This window comes from Podarcis vaucheri (genome assembly GCF_965113315.1).
Source record: "Podarcis vaucheri genome assembly, chromosome: 12".
NCBI lineage: Eukaryota > Metazoa > Chordata > Lepidosauria > Squamata > Lacertidae > Podarcis > Podarcis vaucheri.
In genome coordinates, this window is record NC_138750.1 from 53,503,604 (window position 1) to 53,521,680 (window position 18,077).

At 42.8% G+C, this 18,077-nt stretch overlaps 2 protein-coding genes across 2 annotated transcripts in view; one reads left to right on the forward strand and one right to left on the reverse strand.

Annotated features, from left to right (window-relative positions):
• The window catches only part of GALNT11 (polypeptide N-acetylgalactosaminyltransferase 11), a 243,969-nt gene that overhangs the window by 20,866 nt on the left and 205,026 nt on the right, over positions 1 to 18,077 (reverse strand). The window lies entirely within an intron of this gene.
• On the forward strand, positions 8,339 to 16,858 carry XRCC2 (X-ray repair cross complementing 2). Its single transcript, XM_082192616.1, has 3 exons — positions 8,339 to 8,497; positions 15,477 to 15,558; positions 15,999 to 16,858. Exons 1-3 carry the CDS (start codon positions 8,459 to 8,461, stop codon positions 16,706 to 16,708), a joined length of 831 nt encoding a protein of 276 aa, XP_082048742.1. The 5' UTR covers positions 8,339 to 8,458; the 3' UTR covers positions 16,709 to 16,858.

Sequence of the window (18,077 nt, forward strand, 5' to 3'; positions counted from 1 at the left end):
TAATAAAACTTTAATAAAATTTCAAAAAAAAAAAAAAAAAATAGATGACATCTGAAGGCAGCCCTGTTTAGGGAAGCTTTTAATGTTTAATAGACTATTGTATTTCAAAATTTTGTTGGAAGCCACCCAGAGTGGCTGGGGAAACCCCACCAGATGGGCGGGGTATAAGTGATTATTATTATTATTATTATTATTATTATTATTATTATTATTACTATTAGCCCCCTGGAAAGCTAAATGGGGAGCAGGATCTGCTGCAGTATTCACGCTATGAACCCCATGCTTATGTTCCCCATGCCTGTATATACTTATGTGTAAATGAAACTTGGCGTCCCATAAATGCCTCAAGTCTCCAGTGACCTCTTTCCAGGAAAACCAACCCAGAGTGCATGCTGGAACCCCTGAAACTTCTCAGCGTAATGTGTGACATTGTGTAGGATATGGTAATGGTTGTATTCCATGTGAAGGGAGCATAACAATCCCAAAATATGACACTGTGCAAGAAATGTTAGCTCAGCCCAAGAAGTTCACAAATATTTTTGACGATTGCAATAAGCCAAACTCCCTTAGTTTTTGCAAACAAGGGAAGTAGAATTTTCACCTTCACATTTTGCTTCACATACAAAAGAGTTTCCCATAGCAGTTGATTTCTCATTAATTGGTGGCACCTGTTATAAGAAAAGAGATCAAACAGAGCTCACATGGAGATGATGAAGCAGAAACAACCATAAAGTCCAGTGCAATTGATTTTCTGCCTTATGTAAATCTAGGGAGGAAAGTGTTGTCGGATCTAACTGTCATTTTTGAGCTACTATCGTCCATTATAAAATGAAGGGTTGCTTTTTTGAACGGAGAACTGCTGAGTTTAATGTGGCGTTTTATCTTTTGTTTGTTTTGATCCATCAATATATTAATGGGCTTTGAACACCAAATGCATTTTAACACATTAGCCATTACAAAGCTAAGCCTTCTTCCATAAGTTATGCAGAAACTCACAGGTAAACTTTTGAAATTATGAAATCAAAGGAGAGCCCACAACACCAACATGCAAGTCCTTCTTCCTCTTGTTCTTGCAGTTTGATTCTATTTAGAGCTTTTACAAATGCTATCTTGTTTAGTCTCTTAACAGGCTCTGTTATCCTTCTCACAGTAGACAAAGCTAAGATGAACTTTGGGAGCAAAAAGATGAAGGGGAGAAAAATTTACCAGCCATTTGAGAAAAAAACATTTCAGGACGCACCATAAGGCAGGGGGAGGGACATTTACACATCTCAGCTTCAATCTATAATACTGTATAGTGTTCAGAATTTAAAATATGTATCTACAACGCAATCCTAATTGTGTGCACTCAAAAGTAAGCCCTATTAAATTCAGTGAGGCTTACTCTCGGGTAGGTGGGGCTAGGCAGCCTTATTTAAGATATTGTTGCACACCACCCCAGCCTATTATTATTATTATTATTATTATTATTATTATTATTATTATTATTTGCCTCAACCATTCTGGACAGCTTCCAGCATATATAAAAACATAAAAAACATTAAACATTGAAAAGCTTCCCTACACAGGTCTGCCTTCAGGTGTCTTCTAAAGATTCTAGCTTACCCAAGGTTCATGTTTCCTTCTGGAAAATGAGGTGCAGTGGAGACTGTAGTGTTTTATGATACAGTATATGGTTTATTTACATATATATACAACCTGAGCCTACGATGGAGGGGATCATAGCATTGACACCGCAAGAAGGTCATACTTCTCCCATAGCCGCAGCAGCCTTGGATTAAAAAAAGACACCAGCCACAGTTCTGCCTGTCTCCAGCTTTCCGCGTTTTACAGACTATCCCCATTGAACTCCAGCCCACATCATCCCCAACTGCAATCTTAAACTCCCCACTTTGCGTTCTCTCTGCCATATAAATTGGGGTGGGCAGATGTGTCGAACCAAAGATAAATGTTCCAGTAGCTTTGCGAACGGCATCTTGGCAGTCAAGATAATCCCACAATTAATTGGTAGTTGTTGCAGCAATGAGCTCATACGTGCTTATATTCACTTGCTTAGAGATAAGCTAATTGGCGTGCTTTGATGTTATCCGTGTGGGTTTGGGGTGCTGGGATCTGAGCCCAGAAAGGGGAGCTATCTGTAAGGTTTGGGTATTTGCCACTTGTGCCCTCATCTAGTCAGGTGTAATGACAGGTGCTGCTTTGTGTATAAAGAATGGATGCACGTTTGCTTGGGCACGGACAAGCCATCTCCTTGCTGCAGTGCCCATCCCTTGTCAGCAAAGACTAGGCAACCTGGCAGGCCTCTTTAATATGTCTTTAATAAAACACTATAATAAAACTGGCCATTCTGCTGTTTTTGGCATCCTTCTTTGGTATCCCTGCACCCAAACACTCCCACACGCCCTCCTTTTGGGTCTACGGTTTGGAACAGCAGACTTCAGACGTGTCAGATGTGCTTTGTTTAGTTTTTTACTAGAACCGCAGAGCCAGGTGCAAAAGACATATTGTTGAGAATTAAAGAATAGGGTGTCTCTGAACACACTAGAAGCCTAGGCATTTGTTTGCAGTAGCAGAACTGAAGTGCTTTCACACAAAAGTCCTTTCCTGGGCAGCAAACACATGACTTTCCTCAAAAAACCCTGGGCACTGTTTAGCTTATTAAAGGTGCTGGGAATTGTAGTTCTGTGAAGGGTAAACTACATTCCCAGGGTAAACTACATTCCCAGGCTTCTTTGTGGGGCATTCATGCACTCTCAAATACCTCATTTCACTGAAATGATTTCAGTAGCCTGAAAAGTCGTTTCTGCCATTAAAGAATTGTGAGTCACGCATTTACGGTATTTCATGCTATGAAAGGCATACTTACCCAGAAGTGTTAAAGGAGCTCCCTTGTTGCTGCCTGTAGTGCAAAGCTTCGCTTTCATCAGGCTTCTCATCACAAACGACCCACATTCGCTGTGTGTGACTCATGGAAACAAGTGTCCCTCTTGGCCTGAGCTTGTGGGGAATGACATGTAATCTTAGTTAGAAAATGAGCAGGGGAAAAATTCACAGGCAGCTTCTTCTGCCCTCAGGCTGCTATTCAACTTTAAACATTCCCTTCTTAAAGCACAGCCCACATATGCCTTCCTTATGCAGCATAAACTGGCCTGCAGGGGTGCTGACTTGAGCTTACTAAACATACTACTCATTTCCTAGTATGAAGGACAACATGGCAAGTGGAAGAGGGGAGAGATGTGAACACCTATCAAGGATGCGGGGAGCATTACTATGCTTTAAGTTGTACAGAATGCAACCTGCAGGTGCTGTTATAACACAGGCAGCGCCGAAAGTCAGGTTGTGTATCCACAGCAGTGACCAGAAGAGGAATGACTGCTGGGAGGAGCACAGACAGAAGAAACTCCATGGTGCATCTGCAGCAGCACAGCCGTTCATTTGCCCCAGCTGCAACAAAACATGTCTCTCCTGTATCAGTCTCTACAGCCACAGCAGGTGCTGTTTCCAAGCCAGATGGATGTCAACATGCCGAGAGCTGTGGGGACCGCCCTAGACTTTGCACATAGGAGTGTGCCAATCTGAACTTTGCTGGAAATTACTGTAGATCATGGCATGAGTAAAAAGATTGGCATAACTTAATATGACAGGTGGCGCTAAAGGGACGCGGGTGGTGCTGTGGTGTAAACCACTGAGCCTTGGGCTTGCCGATCGGAAGGTCGGCGGTTCGAATCCCCACGACGGGGTGAGCTCCCGTTGTTCGGTCCCAGCTCCTGCCAACCTAGCAGATTGAAAGCACGTCAAAGTGCAAGTAGATAAATAGGTACCGCTCCGGCGGGAAGGTAAACAGCATTGCCGTGCACTGCTCTGGTTTGCCAGAAGCAGCTTAGTCATGCTGGCCACATAACCCGGAAAAACTGTCTGCGGACAAACGTCAGCTCCCTCGGCCAGTAAAGCGACATGAGCACCGCAACCCCAGAGTTGTTCGTGACTGGACTTAACTGTCAGGGGTCCTTCACCTTTACCTTTACCTTTACTTTTACCTTTAATATGACAGGAGAGACCTTACATTATGAACTTCCTTGAACCCTGGTATCTGCTGTAAAACCAGGCCTTAGATCTGCTATCAGGGATTGTCTAGCATCTTCAACAAGCATTCATTTCCTAGGGTGGTGAAGGCCAGGGCAAGCTGATAGTGCTTTATTTATTTATTCAAAGCATTTGCTCCCGTTCTTCAGCCAAAAAGGTTCCCAGAGCAGCTTACATACAATCAAAACAAGACAGTCCCTACCCGCAGGCTCACAATCTAAAAAAAAAACACCAACATGACACACAAGGGGAAAAGGATAATAAAAATCAGAACTCAGGCACCAGTTTCTAAACAGTTATTCCCGTAATGACCAGCTGGCACAGTTCAGGAGCAGGAAGTGCCTGATCGAGCTGGGCCTCCAGCAAAGCTAATGAAATGTACCTTCTGCTTCCTATGTCTCCCACTGAGAAGATAGGCAGCCTGATGGAATGGCTGGCCCCAGATGTCAGTTCAGGGAAGAGCAGGCCTAATGGAGAGACGTACTTTCCCACTGGTGAAGTCAAAATCTCTGCATCGATACATATAGCTGCAAACAGGCTCTGCATATTTTCGTTGGGATAACATGAATATAATATACCTGTGTTTGGGGGGATATGGAGGTTCTCCACATGCAAGAACCAACCCAGGTTTAAGTAACGAATGGCTTAGAACTCATGACTGTTCTAATGTTGGATGATTTTCATCCTCTTGCATACGCCCCATGAAAAAGGCTGCTGTCGATAGTTAACGAAGTGATCTTTTTCTTACATGGTTTAAAGAGCAAAAGACATTTAAAATGCCAGTTAATTATAACTGGCATCTGGGTGAGCAGCCATAGAAATAGGATATTGCTACTCTTCTCGCCTTTTCCTGTATCTGCACTAAGAGATCTTATGCAAACAAGCTGCTTCAATTTGCCATCTTTCTTTTACGCTTTATGGTTGATTAGTCGGAGCCGTTTTGGCTGGTTTCCACTGTGCCATTCTTCATGCATCATGTTTTGACTGCGGCTTGTAGTTTTATCTTTCTGGCAATCCAATCTCGTCTCAGTCGCATCATAGTGCAGATGGACAGCATAACACGGCCTTACATTGATTCAGACTCTTGTCCATCTAGTCTTTTCTGTTTCTGATGCTTGAAATCCGTTTACTGGAGGTGCACTCTGGGTCGTGAGGAAAGTTTGAGCCTGGAACATTTCTGCATGAAATGCATGTACTCTACCTACTGCTTTATAACATCTCCTTTCTATCGCATCTTAAAACAAAGTTGGTTCCAGAGGAGCTGCAGTACTGCACAGAATGGAGGGGAAATCCCAAATTATACAAACACTTCACATTACATGGAGAGAACTTGCCTAAATTAGATTAAATATACACTTCTGCCCTTTCCTTTCCAAACTTTCCATTTAGTAATGATGGCTAGAAACTTCTTCTTTAAAGAATGGATATTTGTGATTTTACAGATTCAGCTGCTTGCCAGGTTCTGTATTATTCACAGCTGAGAAAGAGCTCTAGCTCAGGGGTCAGCAACCTTTTTCAGCAAGGGGCCAGTCCACCACCCCTCAGACCATGTGGGGGGCCGGACTATATTTTTTGGGGGGGAAATAAACGAACAAATTCCTATGCCCCACAAATAATCCAGAGATGCATTTTAAATAAAAGGACACATTCTACTCATGTAAAAACATGCTGATTCCCAGACCGTCCGTGTCCCAGATTGAGAAGGCATTTGGGCCGGATCCGGCCCCCGGGCCTTAGTTTGCCTACCCCTGCTCTAGCTCAATGCTAGAGAACATGTTGTCACACATGGAGGCTGCCATATTCAATCTGTGGCTTCTATGGTAGAGACTCGTCTTGGACACCATGGACAGCCCCTGCCAGGCAGTTTGAAAAATACTGAGCTAGGCAGACCCAGTACAATAGTTTCCTGTGTTTCTAAATTTCTACCCCACCATCCCCATGCACCTTGCTCTCTCCTTCTTTAGAGAAGAGCTGTAGCTCAGTGGTAGAGCATTTGCCTTGCATGCAGAAAGTCCCAAGTTTATATCCCCTGCATCTCCAGGTACCAGCCACCTAGCAGAGAATATGGATGATACAGATAATTCTAACTGCTAGTCAAATCTGTCTGCTTTGAGCGCCTCCCATCTGAGTAACAGCAGGGATCATCATTCCATATGGGTTACCTCTGTTAGTGTTAAGGGTCATCTAACCATGGTGGGGAATGGAGATGTTGCTTAGCAACTAGGCAGAGTGGCATGATGTTCCTGAAGGTAACATGCACTCTGACTGGCTGTGTAGTTCTGAAGGAATCTTCTCCTCTGTATGTTTGGTTGAATGTCTCCCTGATACGTACAAGGCCTTAAGTAAGAATGACAAAAAACCTTTCTCCTCAAATTACAGTTTTCATTCAGTTTCAGCAGAGTGTTTCAGGATTTTCTTTCCTCTCTGGATTCTGTCTACTTTATTTAAGATACTTTGCTAATTGAGGGGTGGGGATGAAGTTGCAGAACTTGAGGTAAAGCTATTCCCATCACTGTCCCAGGAATGGCTACTCCTGATCAATTGGTCTTCTATCAAAGGCATAGGAGCAGGCTCAGTAAAACAGGAAATCCTATTAATCACACCCAGGACTCCCTCTCAAAAATAAAATCTTATATATACCTAATACCCCATGTTAAAAATTGCAGGTGGAAATCTGATTGTACAGGTGTTTATTTCAGGGGAAATTGCACAAACAGTCACACACAGAGAGAAATTGGAAATATCTCCTTCCATGTACAATAGTCCATGGAATGATTGCTTTGGTTCTTGCAGTTCCTCTGCTAGACAAAGGTAATTGTATCTTTGTTCAATTACCTTAGTAATTTAATGTATGCTCTCTCTTGGGATATTAAGAGGATTAATTCGCTCTTATTTGCAAAGTGCTTAAGGATCCTGCCATGGAATGCACCATGAATGCAATTAAAAGGAAAGTGTGTCTTTATAAGCGGCAAGAGAAATACGAAATATGATTGATCCTCCCCCCCCCCCAAGTTCTGGTCAGGCTCTTGCCTTGCTGCTATTCAACATTTCAGGGGTTTTACTTGTTCACACTAAGGCTCACCTTGTAACAAGTTTTAATTCTAAACATTTGAATGCAGTATGCCCACAACTTACATGGGGATTATGTTCCAGGGATCACGCCTAAAGCCAAGTCTCAGCCCATTGGGTTCAATGGTGAGTGAGATTGCCATAAGTCATTTTTCGGGTGATGGTGGCTCCCCACCCCCTTTTTTTGCCACACACCTAAAAAAGAATGCACAAAAATTAAATGTGCATAAATTGTGGGCTTACTGTATGCACCTAAAATTGAAATCTTACACGTATTTACTCACTTATCCCATTATGTTCAACGGGTTTTACACCTCACGTAAGTTTGCTTAAAATGGTTTTTGGCCAAAATCCTAACGTCTAATCCGAAGTACAGTAAATCCTACTGAATCCAGTGGATCTTAAAGGTAAAGGTAAAGGGACCCCTGACCATTAGGTCCAGTCGTGACCGACTCTGGGGTTGCGGCGCTCATCTCGCTTTATTGGCCGAGGGAGCCAGTGTACAGCTTCCGGGTCATGTGGCCAGCATGACTGAGCCGCTTCTGGAGAACCAGAGCAGCACACGGAAACGCCGTTTACCTTCCCGCCGGAGCGGTACCTATTTATCTACTTGCACTTTGACGTGCTTTCGAACTGCTAGGTTGGCAGGAGCAGGGACCAAGCAACGGGAGCTCACCCCGTCATGGGGATTCGAACCGCCGACCTTCTGATCGGCAAGTCCTAGGCTCTGTGGTGGATCTTACTCTCGGGTAAATAAGTGGAGGCTAAGACTTGTTCGTATGAGCGAGTCCCACCGAACATAGAGTGATTTCCGAGCAAACACGCGAAGGAGTTCACTGTCAGGCTACTGAATTCAGGTTGCTCGTGAGTAAGCGCGCCCCGAACTGCTGGGCACGAGCAACCAGCGTGCCCGCCCTGCAGAGCAGAAGGCTGAGCACCAAGCAAGACTCCCGCTTGAAATGTAAAACATGAAATCGAAACCCTTCGGTCGCATTGCAAAAAGAAAGAAAGAAAGAAGCCTCCACTCAGGAGCGCTTCCATACGCGCAGCGGGAGACGCTCCAAACTGGAAAGCGTCGGAATAACAAGCTGTCGGTCAGAGACGCGCCGGAATTGCGCATGCGCGAGGAAGAGCACTAGCGAAGGATGCCTGGACGTTTCCTTCCTTTTCGCCCCACCTCCAGATCCGAGAAAAGCGCATGCGCGGCAGTTCCGGCGACGCCTGCGCGCCGGAATGTGAGGCCGTTGGCGCCTCCCTCCTTTTACGGTTATGAGCTGCCGTTGCTGCGGGTTTCCCTCCGCGAGCGATGACTGACGGGCTCGGGAAGGCGGAGTCGGGCGCCCAGGTGAGGCAGAGAATGACGCACGCGCACGCCCCCTCCCCCGGCCACTCTCTCGCCGTGAGGGGAGCGGGGGGGGGAGGGTCTCTCCCATTGCCTCTAGCGGGTGGGGAAGACTGACACGTTAACCCAGCACCCTGTTTCCAGCAGGGGTCAGCTGCAGACGCTGTCGGGAAGTCCTCAGGCTGGGCTTCTGCCTCTTCCCAGCCACACACACACACACACACACACACACAGTGGTACACAGTCTCTGAAGGTGAAATATAGAAAAGAAAACAGAAAAAGGCAGCCAACGATATATTTTTTAAACCTTCAGGAACCTTCTCCACAGGGTGGTTGATGGTAGGTTACCTTGTGGAGGTGTGCAGCCGGAATAGGCCTTGACACTTGGAAATTTTCTAACCCATCTTTCAGCTCTCACAAGGCGGCTTATATGAGACTCTGGCCCCTCACACGGTTTTTGTTTCTTACTTGTTTTTCCACCTGCATTTCAGTAACGCCTTCCTTTCCAAAACCAAAAGGTGGTATAAAAAGACTTTAAATAAACTGAGGATAAAGCAACAAACAAAAGTTCGTACATGTTCACCCAGCAGCTGCCTTTGGACTGCCATGTCTATGCTTCATAAACTGAGATGTGGGCCTGTTTCTCGCGGCCACACTTACGGTATATCCTCGCCTGCATGAGCCAGGAAGCAAGACTTCAGTTAAGTGTTGTTTGCCATTACAGTGGTACCTCGGATTACATACGCTTCAGGTTACATATGATTCAGGTTACAGACTCCGCTAACCCAGAAATAATACCTCGGGTTAAGAACTTTGCTTCAGGATGAGAACAGCCATTGTGCTCCGGTGGCAGCAGCAGGCATTAGCTAAAGTGGTGCTTCAGGTTAAGAACAGTTTCAGGTTAAGAACGGACCTCCGGAATGAATTAAGTACTTAACCCGAGGTACCACTGTATGTCTGAAAAGGAAAGCTCTGGTTAACGGCTTCCAAACAACCCTGGATATAAAGCCCTAGTTTAGTGTTCTTGCTTGGACGTCGTTAACTAGGAGTAATAGGAAACCATAGTTAACTGAAGACCTGTTTCCCTCTCTGTGGCTTGCAGCAGGGAGGAGCAGAGCAGCTGCCTTGCGGGCCCTGGAGTTCATATCTTGACGTATTGAGGTGATTGACAGCCATCCAAACACAGCCAGAATCTGCTACAGACTGTCTCCAACCAACCTCACAATCAGCAGCAAGCTGGCCCGGTGGACTTCTCTGGGAAGTGGTTCCATAAAAGAAGGTCCTGGATATAGTATTGCCACATGTTTTCCTCTCTTTGTGTCTTATGTCATAGCAACATGACAAACAGATTTTGAGGCCAGGAAAAGCTCCACCCGCCTAATTAAGTAGTCAGGGGAAAGCATCATAATGACAGGTGAATATGAAAAATGTGAAGCATTTGCCCTGTCAATGCCATAATGGGCAAATTTCTGCCAGTCATTTATCTTCTACAATCGCTTCCAAGGGGTGGGGAGGAAGATGGCAGGGCCAGGTTTACAAGATGCTATTGAGACAGTGACAGCACTATGCAAACCTAACTTGACACACACCCTGGTTTCAGGATGGCAGTTGTGAGCTCTGGTCCCTGGTGGCTGTACCAAAACTTGGGGAGGAGCCATGACTTAGTGATAGAACATTTGCTTTGTATGCAGATTCAATCCTTGGCATCTCCAGGCAGGACTTTCTGCAGTCCTGGATAGCTGCTGCCAGTCATCGTAGGCAGTACAGAGCTAGACCGACCAGTAGTCTGATCTAGTGTGAGGCAGTTCCCTGTGTTTACAAATGATAAAGAGATTTGACTCCTCTTCTTTTTTTACATATAGAACTCTACAATTCTATTGTTTGTAGATTCAATATATGTCTGAAGTGCATTTGCTCCATAAATGTGAAGCTGTTACTAATTTATTTAGGGTATTCCATATACTACTTGAAAGAGGTTCTCAGAGTGGCGGAGAAAAAGTTTGTACAGTACAACTGCATCCAAAAAGATTAGCACATATAATAAGAAATAACATGGTGCCGGGTTTATTCAGACTTTTTTGCCCTCATTCTTGGACTTCCCACTAAGGAACTCTAAGGCGAGTGGGTTGAGCCGCTAGACTTCACTGTCCACGATGAAGCCAAGTACTCCTTTGGCCATTGGCAGTTCCCAGACAACAGTTCCCAGCAAGGACCTCTGACCTCGCTCAGTCCAAGATGGAGCCAAGTCTTACTGATAGATGCCAGCTTCAGAATACAGTAAAACCAACCCCACTCTGAGCCTTGGGAACTGCTGTCTTCAGTACAGAGTGGCTCCTGGGGGGTACAGAAATTGGCAGTCTCCGTTTTCCAAAAGTTTATATAACCATCAAATGATTATTAAGAAGAGTACTTCATTTCCGTTACATCCGAGTTCCATTTTGACCATTTGTCCATGTCTCTAGTGTGCTGTAGAGGTTAGGCGTGTTGGACTACATAAGCCTTACTTTGGTCCAGTTGCTATCTTAGCCTAGGCTACCTCACAGAGCTGTTGTGAAAATATAATGATGGAGGGGAGAGAGAATGCTGTGAAGTCCTTTCAGCAACAATGGGATTAAATAAAAGCTGGGGGTGTTCTTGCAGTGGAATTTGTTAGGTTCGTAAAAATTTCAAACTCTCTTTGGAATGGATAAAAAATACAGTATTTAATAGTCCATTGTAGGGATTAATATTTAATATCCTAACAGTTTGGCTTAAGACGGTTAGCAGAGAAGCTGGCTTTTGTTGGGTTTTTCTTTCTGTAAAACCGTTAGCTGACTCCCCTGGGATGTTGCCCATCGTACACAGCATGATGCTAAATGGCTGCAGTTGTTTTGCTTTAAAACCTAGAAAGTAAACATACATCAGAAGCACAGGTGCATTAGTACTTAAATTATCATAATAATTTGCATACACTGTTCTCCAGATAAGCACCTGCTGTTATATGAGAAAAATATGTGAACCTTTATTATAATATAATCGTATTTAGCCTGTAACAAACAGTGAGTAGGATACTTCTTGAGAGTGGCTATCAAAGGGGAAGGAGGTAGAACAGCAGCCATGGAGTTGCATAGGAAGCTGCCTTGCACTAGATCAGACAAGCTAAGTATTATTTACTCTGACTGGTGGTGGCTCCCCAGGGCCTCTTCACATTACCTGCTTCCAGATCCTTTTCATTGGAGATTCCAGGGACTGATCCAGGGACCTTCTACATGCCAAGTGTCTGTGCTGTCACTAACTAAAGCCCCTCCTTCAGATAGTCTGTGCAGAATGTATTGGCTGTGAACTCAGATGTAATGGTTTCCATATAGGTATGTAGTTTACAGGTGCTCCTGGATCCATTACTGTCACTTGTGACCTTGGTGGCACAGATGGCCTTCTATCAGCTTCAGCTGGAGGCCTAGCTACACCCCATCTGGTCAGGGATAGCCTAACCTTTGTGGCCCATGCTCTGGTAACCTCTAGGTTGCATTACTGCAATACATTATACTTGGGGCTGCCTCTGAAGACCTTTCAGAAACTTCAGCTGGTGCAAAATTTGATGGCCAGGTTGCTCACCAGAACAAGATGGTTTGAGCATATAACCCCAGTCCTGGGCCAACTGCACTGGCTGCCAATTAGTTTTCAGGCTCAATTCAAAGTGCTTAGGACCTGAGGACCTTAAGGACTGCCTGTCCCCATACGAACCAAGTCAGACCCAGTGCTTGTCATCCAGAGCCTTTCTCTGTGCTCTCCCCCTGAAAACTTCAAAGGGTGACAACACGAGAATGGGCCTTTTCTATGGTGACTTCCCATCTGTGGACTGCTCTCCCCAGAGAGGCTTGCATGGTGCCATCATTAGATTCCTTTAGGCGCCAGGCAAAAACATTCCTCTTTACCCAGGCCTTTGACCATTAAATAATCTATAGCTTCTTAAATATTTTGGAGGGGACTGTTATCATGATTATTTTATTATTATGCTCTGTATTATGTTTTTCATGTTGTCCTGGGATCTTTGGATAAATAAAATAAATAATAATGAATAATAATGAAGTGACTGTAACCTTTGTCCCTTAAATCTCTTAGACACTGTGAGGATCACCTCACACATACTGTACATCTCCAAATATATAGAATACAGATAAAAAGAAGAATGAGTTGCTCTAGTCTCTTACACAGACCATACGAGTGTGCTGTTTTTTTAAAAAAATAAATTAATTCCTGTTAATTGTAATTAAAAGTACTAACACATCATAAAACCAGCAAAGTATCGGTCACAATTTAGGGGAAATTAATCCAGCCCCACCTCAAAGGTGTTTTGATATATTACAAAAATGAAGTCTTGAATTTTAAAAAAAACAAACTAATACACTAAATAAAATGTCATTCTCTACCTTTGTGCTGGCTAAGACACAAACAGATACAGCTTAGATTGAATGCATTTATCAGGAGGTTTGTCATATTCAGACACTGGCCCCTACACATCCTTCTCCAAAATCAAAGTGTCGTTTTTTCAGTTCTTGTGTAGCGTTCCGGTATGTGATGTTTCCACTTCCACTCTTGTCTTTGTGTCTCATATCAAGTATATTTGCTTGTGCATTTTAACTTTGGTTAAGTATTCTATATTCATTTTGTTAATCCTAGATTCTCTCTGTGTGTGGGAGATACACTGGAATATGTCATAATTATTTGCAATATTACTGCTTTAAAGTTCTTCAATACCCACCTTCTTGTGCAGAAGATGGCATGAGGAGCAGAACTTATATGATAAAATTGCAGATTGACTATCAAAATTAATGCAAATTAAAGAGTGAAATCACCTTGGATGCAAGACTATTAGGGCAGAATATTCCCCTGTATATAGTGCCTAGTCATGGTGACTATGTTTTGTGTATGTCTTTCTCCTTGTACCCCAGGACATTTGTGGTATTGATACAAAACACACCATTAAATTGAGAGACTTGTCCATCTAACACAAAAATCCATATTGCATTAGGCTCCCTGGCTGTGCTGTCCATGAATTTCTTGGTAAATGTCATGAAGCTTGCAGACCCAAATAAATGGCATGTTTGTATCTAGAAAGCTTCAGCAGAAGACAAATGGGCAAATAAAGAAGAAAGATAGTTTGACCTTTTCTTGACTGCCTACATGCATGTGTTTCGATCCAGCCTGCATTTGGAACCAAAGCTGCTTTAGTTGCCCCAGTTGGATTATCATTTCCCTTGACCGAAAAGGACTGGACAGTACAATTCTCTTAGTCTTTCTATATCACTCAAATTTAGGCACAGCCAACAACCAGATAAGGTGAGACCACAATCTTTTTTGTCGGGGAGTAGTAATGGAGGAAGATGTTTTATGGAAGTCGTCAGGTTAACAGTTCCTCTGCCTTGCTGTTAAGTTTATCTGTCTGAAGTTACAGAGAGATCATCTGGAGGTATTGGCACACTGAAGACCCTCAAATATATTTTTTCCCCAGGTGGTCCAGATGGAAGAGGACAAACAAGCAGCAACTCACTCTAGGCAGGATGGAATGGGATTGTTTAGAGATCCTGGGTGCTTAGGAAAGAAAGTTGTCCAGTATTTATCTGCATCTTCATCCTTGATGAATCCTGTTCAGTGCTTAGGAGCATTGCCTGATACTCTTTTTAGAAAATGTGTTGGTGGCAGTGGATTGAACCATTGTTTTGCCAGCTTTGTTTAATATGTAGACTAACATTTGCTGGACTGGGGGAATCTAGCAACCACCATGCATGCCTTTGTTACACTGAAGGTCCAATGTGTAATAATGCCTTTTATGCAGGACATTTGCTGTCAAAATGCCTGGAAGCTAACAGCTGGTGCAGAATGTGGCAGCCACTTTCTTGATGGGGGGGGGGCAAGCCATATACATACATGCTGCATACTGAACAAAATGCATTCCCTGAAAATCATTTGTTAAACAAGCATTCGTATAATGAGTCCACATTTCCATGGATTCCTATGGGAATATTTCTAATATGTAATTTTTACGATCTTTCCCCGCTCCCTACATGCATGGTTTTTGCCCAGAAATGACTACTGCTAACCAGCAAACCACAAACAAGGAAGTGGGCAAACTTGGATATCCAAACCTGCAGCATGTATAGCAAGGTTTGGACATCCTTCTTTTCATTTGGATAACTGATTTTTTGCATAATGAGCAGGCAGATAGCAGGCCCTGTGTGTACATGCTGGTCTGTGCTCTGTTGACTTTCAGATTCAATTCAAGGTGATGGCTTTGAACTATTTAGACTGACTGAGCCCAATCTGCATTTGACAGCTCCACTCCCTATATGAGGCTTTCCATCTTCTGTAATCAAGAGAATCCTGGCAATAGCCATCTTTAATCAGGAAGCTAAGATCAGTGGGGAAATGCAGTAGTGACCTCAACACTATGGCACTCACTGTTGCAACTCAAGAGACTTACCTCAGCACTAGCCTGCAAACTTTTAAAAATCACGGTGGTCATATTTAGGAGGAATTTGCGATTCTGTATTTATTTTATGTCTGGTTTAATATCTCTCTTACTCTAACACTTACAATTGATCCATTATATGCTATTACAATATAATAGAATGTTTCTTTTAGAGCATTAAGACTTTATTGCTGGATTTCAGATTGTAACAGAGTTTCTTTTATAAGCTGCTTTAAATAATTTTGGTGAAAATACATAGAAATCAACCAAAATAGCAAGCTTTATTGAACTGACTTCACTGAGGATACAGTGTATTCTGTTTATGCATGCGGTTTTTATTTGGATTCTATAGGTGGTGCCATGTCTAGAAATTTAGAAGTAATTGAGATATACTTTTAATTGCACATGCAGCAGTGCAGTTAAAACCAGCTGCTGGGAAGCCATTGAACTCACACTAAGTTTTGTGCACAATCAATACATTTAGCTTGTTGACTCATTAATTTCAGTAAAGTTGACTTTCTCTTTGTTTCAAAGCTGCTTGCACGACTTGAGGGCAGAAGTTCTCTGAAGACGCTGGAACCTTGTCTGTTTGCTGATGAAGGATATCCTATTCATGGTAAATAAATACACATCCTTTAAAATATTCACAGTAATAATTGTCTGGCATATTGGAAGATAAATGGTAAACAAACAAACAAATTAAAATTTATGCTCCCCATTTTCTTTTTATCTTAGCTTTGGAAGGGAAAGTTTTTTTTCTCTTGCTGCCTGAGAACAAATTGGTTGGCATGAGTGTGTGTTAGACACATCAAGAAAAGAAAATATATTCACTTGCTTCTCAGAAGTGTAGCTGTATTGGTTTGTTGTATTAAAATAAAATAATCAAACCCAGTGGGGCTTGCTTCTAAATAGACCTGCATAGGATTGGGAATTTGATTGTGCTGAAAAGTTGCACATGATTTCAGGTAGAGGTGTGTGTGTGTGTTACAGCTGAAAGGTGTCTTGAATAGCAAATGCCTTCCTAGCTTAAACATTTGCTTCTTCATTATTAAACAGGAGATATTGTTGAATTCCATGGTCCAGAAGGAACAGGAAAAACAGAAATGCTCTATCATCTTATTGCCCGCTGCATTCTTCCAAAATCTGGTGGTGGCTTGGATGTTGGTGTGCTTTTTATTGATACAGACTTCCATTTTGACCTGTTGCGTTTAGTGACTATTCTGGAGCACAGATTGCCCCAAGGCACAGAAGAGATGATAAAGCAGTGTCTGGGGAGGTTTTTCCTTGTTAATTGCAGCAGCAGCCCTCAGCTGCTTCTTACTCTTTTCTCTTTGGAAAACATGTTTTGCTCTCACCCTTCCCTGTGCCTCTTGATTATTGACAGTATATCAGCCTTTTATTGGATTGACAGAGTCAATGGAGGGGAGAACCTTAGCCAGCAGGAAGCAAACCTAAAGAGATGTGCGCAGTTCCTGGGGAAGCTTGTAAGAGAGCACCACTTAGTTTTGTTTGCAACAACTCAAACAATCATGCAGAAATCACTGAACACATCTGAAAGTTCAGGAAAACACCACAGTGAAGCAGATATGGACTACCGGCCTTACCTCTGTCAGTCGTGGCAACGGCTGATAACTCATCGAATCTTTTTCTCCAAACAGTGCCATTCAGGCAGCACAAAAGGATTTTCAATTACCGCTTGCCATGTAAGAAATAACAGTGTTGTAAAACGCCCATTTAGCATTACAGAATGTGGGATCCAGTTTTGACAGTGGACTGTTTTTTAAAAAGTAGACTACAATATGACACTACAGTCAAGTTAGTCTTTTAAAAAGTTGTGCCAATTTTTTATTAAAAAGGGTTTAATTTTTTATGCCAATATTTTCTAAAATGTAAATAATAAAGGTTCAGGATTGTCAGACTTTGGGTCATGCAGTATTGAAGCCTTTAAAAAGAGACCTGCCATTCCAAAAAAGATCATTTATCCATAGTGTGTTATTAGCTGCTTTTGGTGCTCATCCCGTAGAAATGGAAGCTGTTTTGAAGCTGAGCACTGAGCACACGGTTGAGCTTGATTCTTTGTTATATAAGTGCATTAGCTGCCACTCGGCACTGCACACATTTGAACTTAATAGGAAGAACATAAGACAAGCTTGTTGGATCAGGCCAGTGGCCCATCGAGTCCAGCATTCTGTTCTCACAGCAGCCAACCAGATGCCCATGGCAAGCTCAACAGAAGCACCACAGCACTCTGGCCACCTGTGATTCTCAGCAACTGGCGTTTAGAGGCATACTGCTGCCAACGGTGGAGGTAAAACAGCTATCAACTGATACACACTAAGGTCCCACCCCACTCACCAACTGCTTTTATCCACATTTACCCTTTCAGATGGGATAGTATTGTGGTTAAATTGGGTTGCTTCCTTTTGGCCTGTAACTTGAGTTGCAATTCTAAGGAGTACTGAAAAACTATGCATGCAATGGTAGAACAAATAAAGTCACTGTCCTGCATAAGATCCAAGTAGAACATTTCTGTTTGGAATGCAGCGTGCAACTCATCAAAATTCTGGCAGACCAGTTTCATCTAATGAGAAATGACCCGCAGCTCTGGCAAGAAGAAAACCATATTGAATCAGTAAAGCAAATGCTAATTGTATTGGCTTTGGAAAGCTTCAAATCCTTTGCGAAATAAACTGTCTTCTGCATTATTTACAAATCCAGTACATAAAACTGCTCCAAAAAGAGGAAGGTTCTCAACAAACATGGGCAGTAGTTCAGATGACCTTCCATTAATTGATGGTGGAAATGAATATTTTTGACTGCTCAGTGTGTATCGTGTATGTTAATATACTGCAACCCTTGATAGGTCGATTCTGTAATCTACATATTATGGATGGAGTGGATGAGGTCCCCTCTTGATAACTCTGGCTGAACAGGAAGGTGCTGTGGAGTGATTTTGAACAGGAATTCATAATTTCCCTATGAGATTTCTACTATGGACTAAAAAGAAAAGCCATCCACTAGATTTTCTTTTAATAATGATTCTTGATTCCATACTCAGATTTAGGGATAAAGTTAAGGAGCTATTAAACCCTAGATTTTCTCAATTAACTATTTAAATTAATGATCATAAAGTAT

Bases quoted from the DNA above. Each gene is read 5' to 3' on its own strand.
- XRCC2 (XM_082192616.1), top strand. From the start codon at position 8,459: ATGACTGACGGGCTCGGGAAGGCGGAGTCGGGCGCCCAG. The intron at 8,498-15,476 runs GTGAGGCAGAGA...TTTGTTTCAAAG, and splicing joins AGGCGGAGTCGGGCGCCCAG to CTGCTTGCACGACTTGAGGG. The intron at 15,559-15,998 runs GTAAATAAATAC...ATTATTAAACAG, and splicing joins TGAAGGATATCCTATTCATG to GAGATATTGTTGAATTCCAT.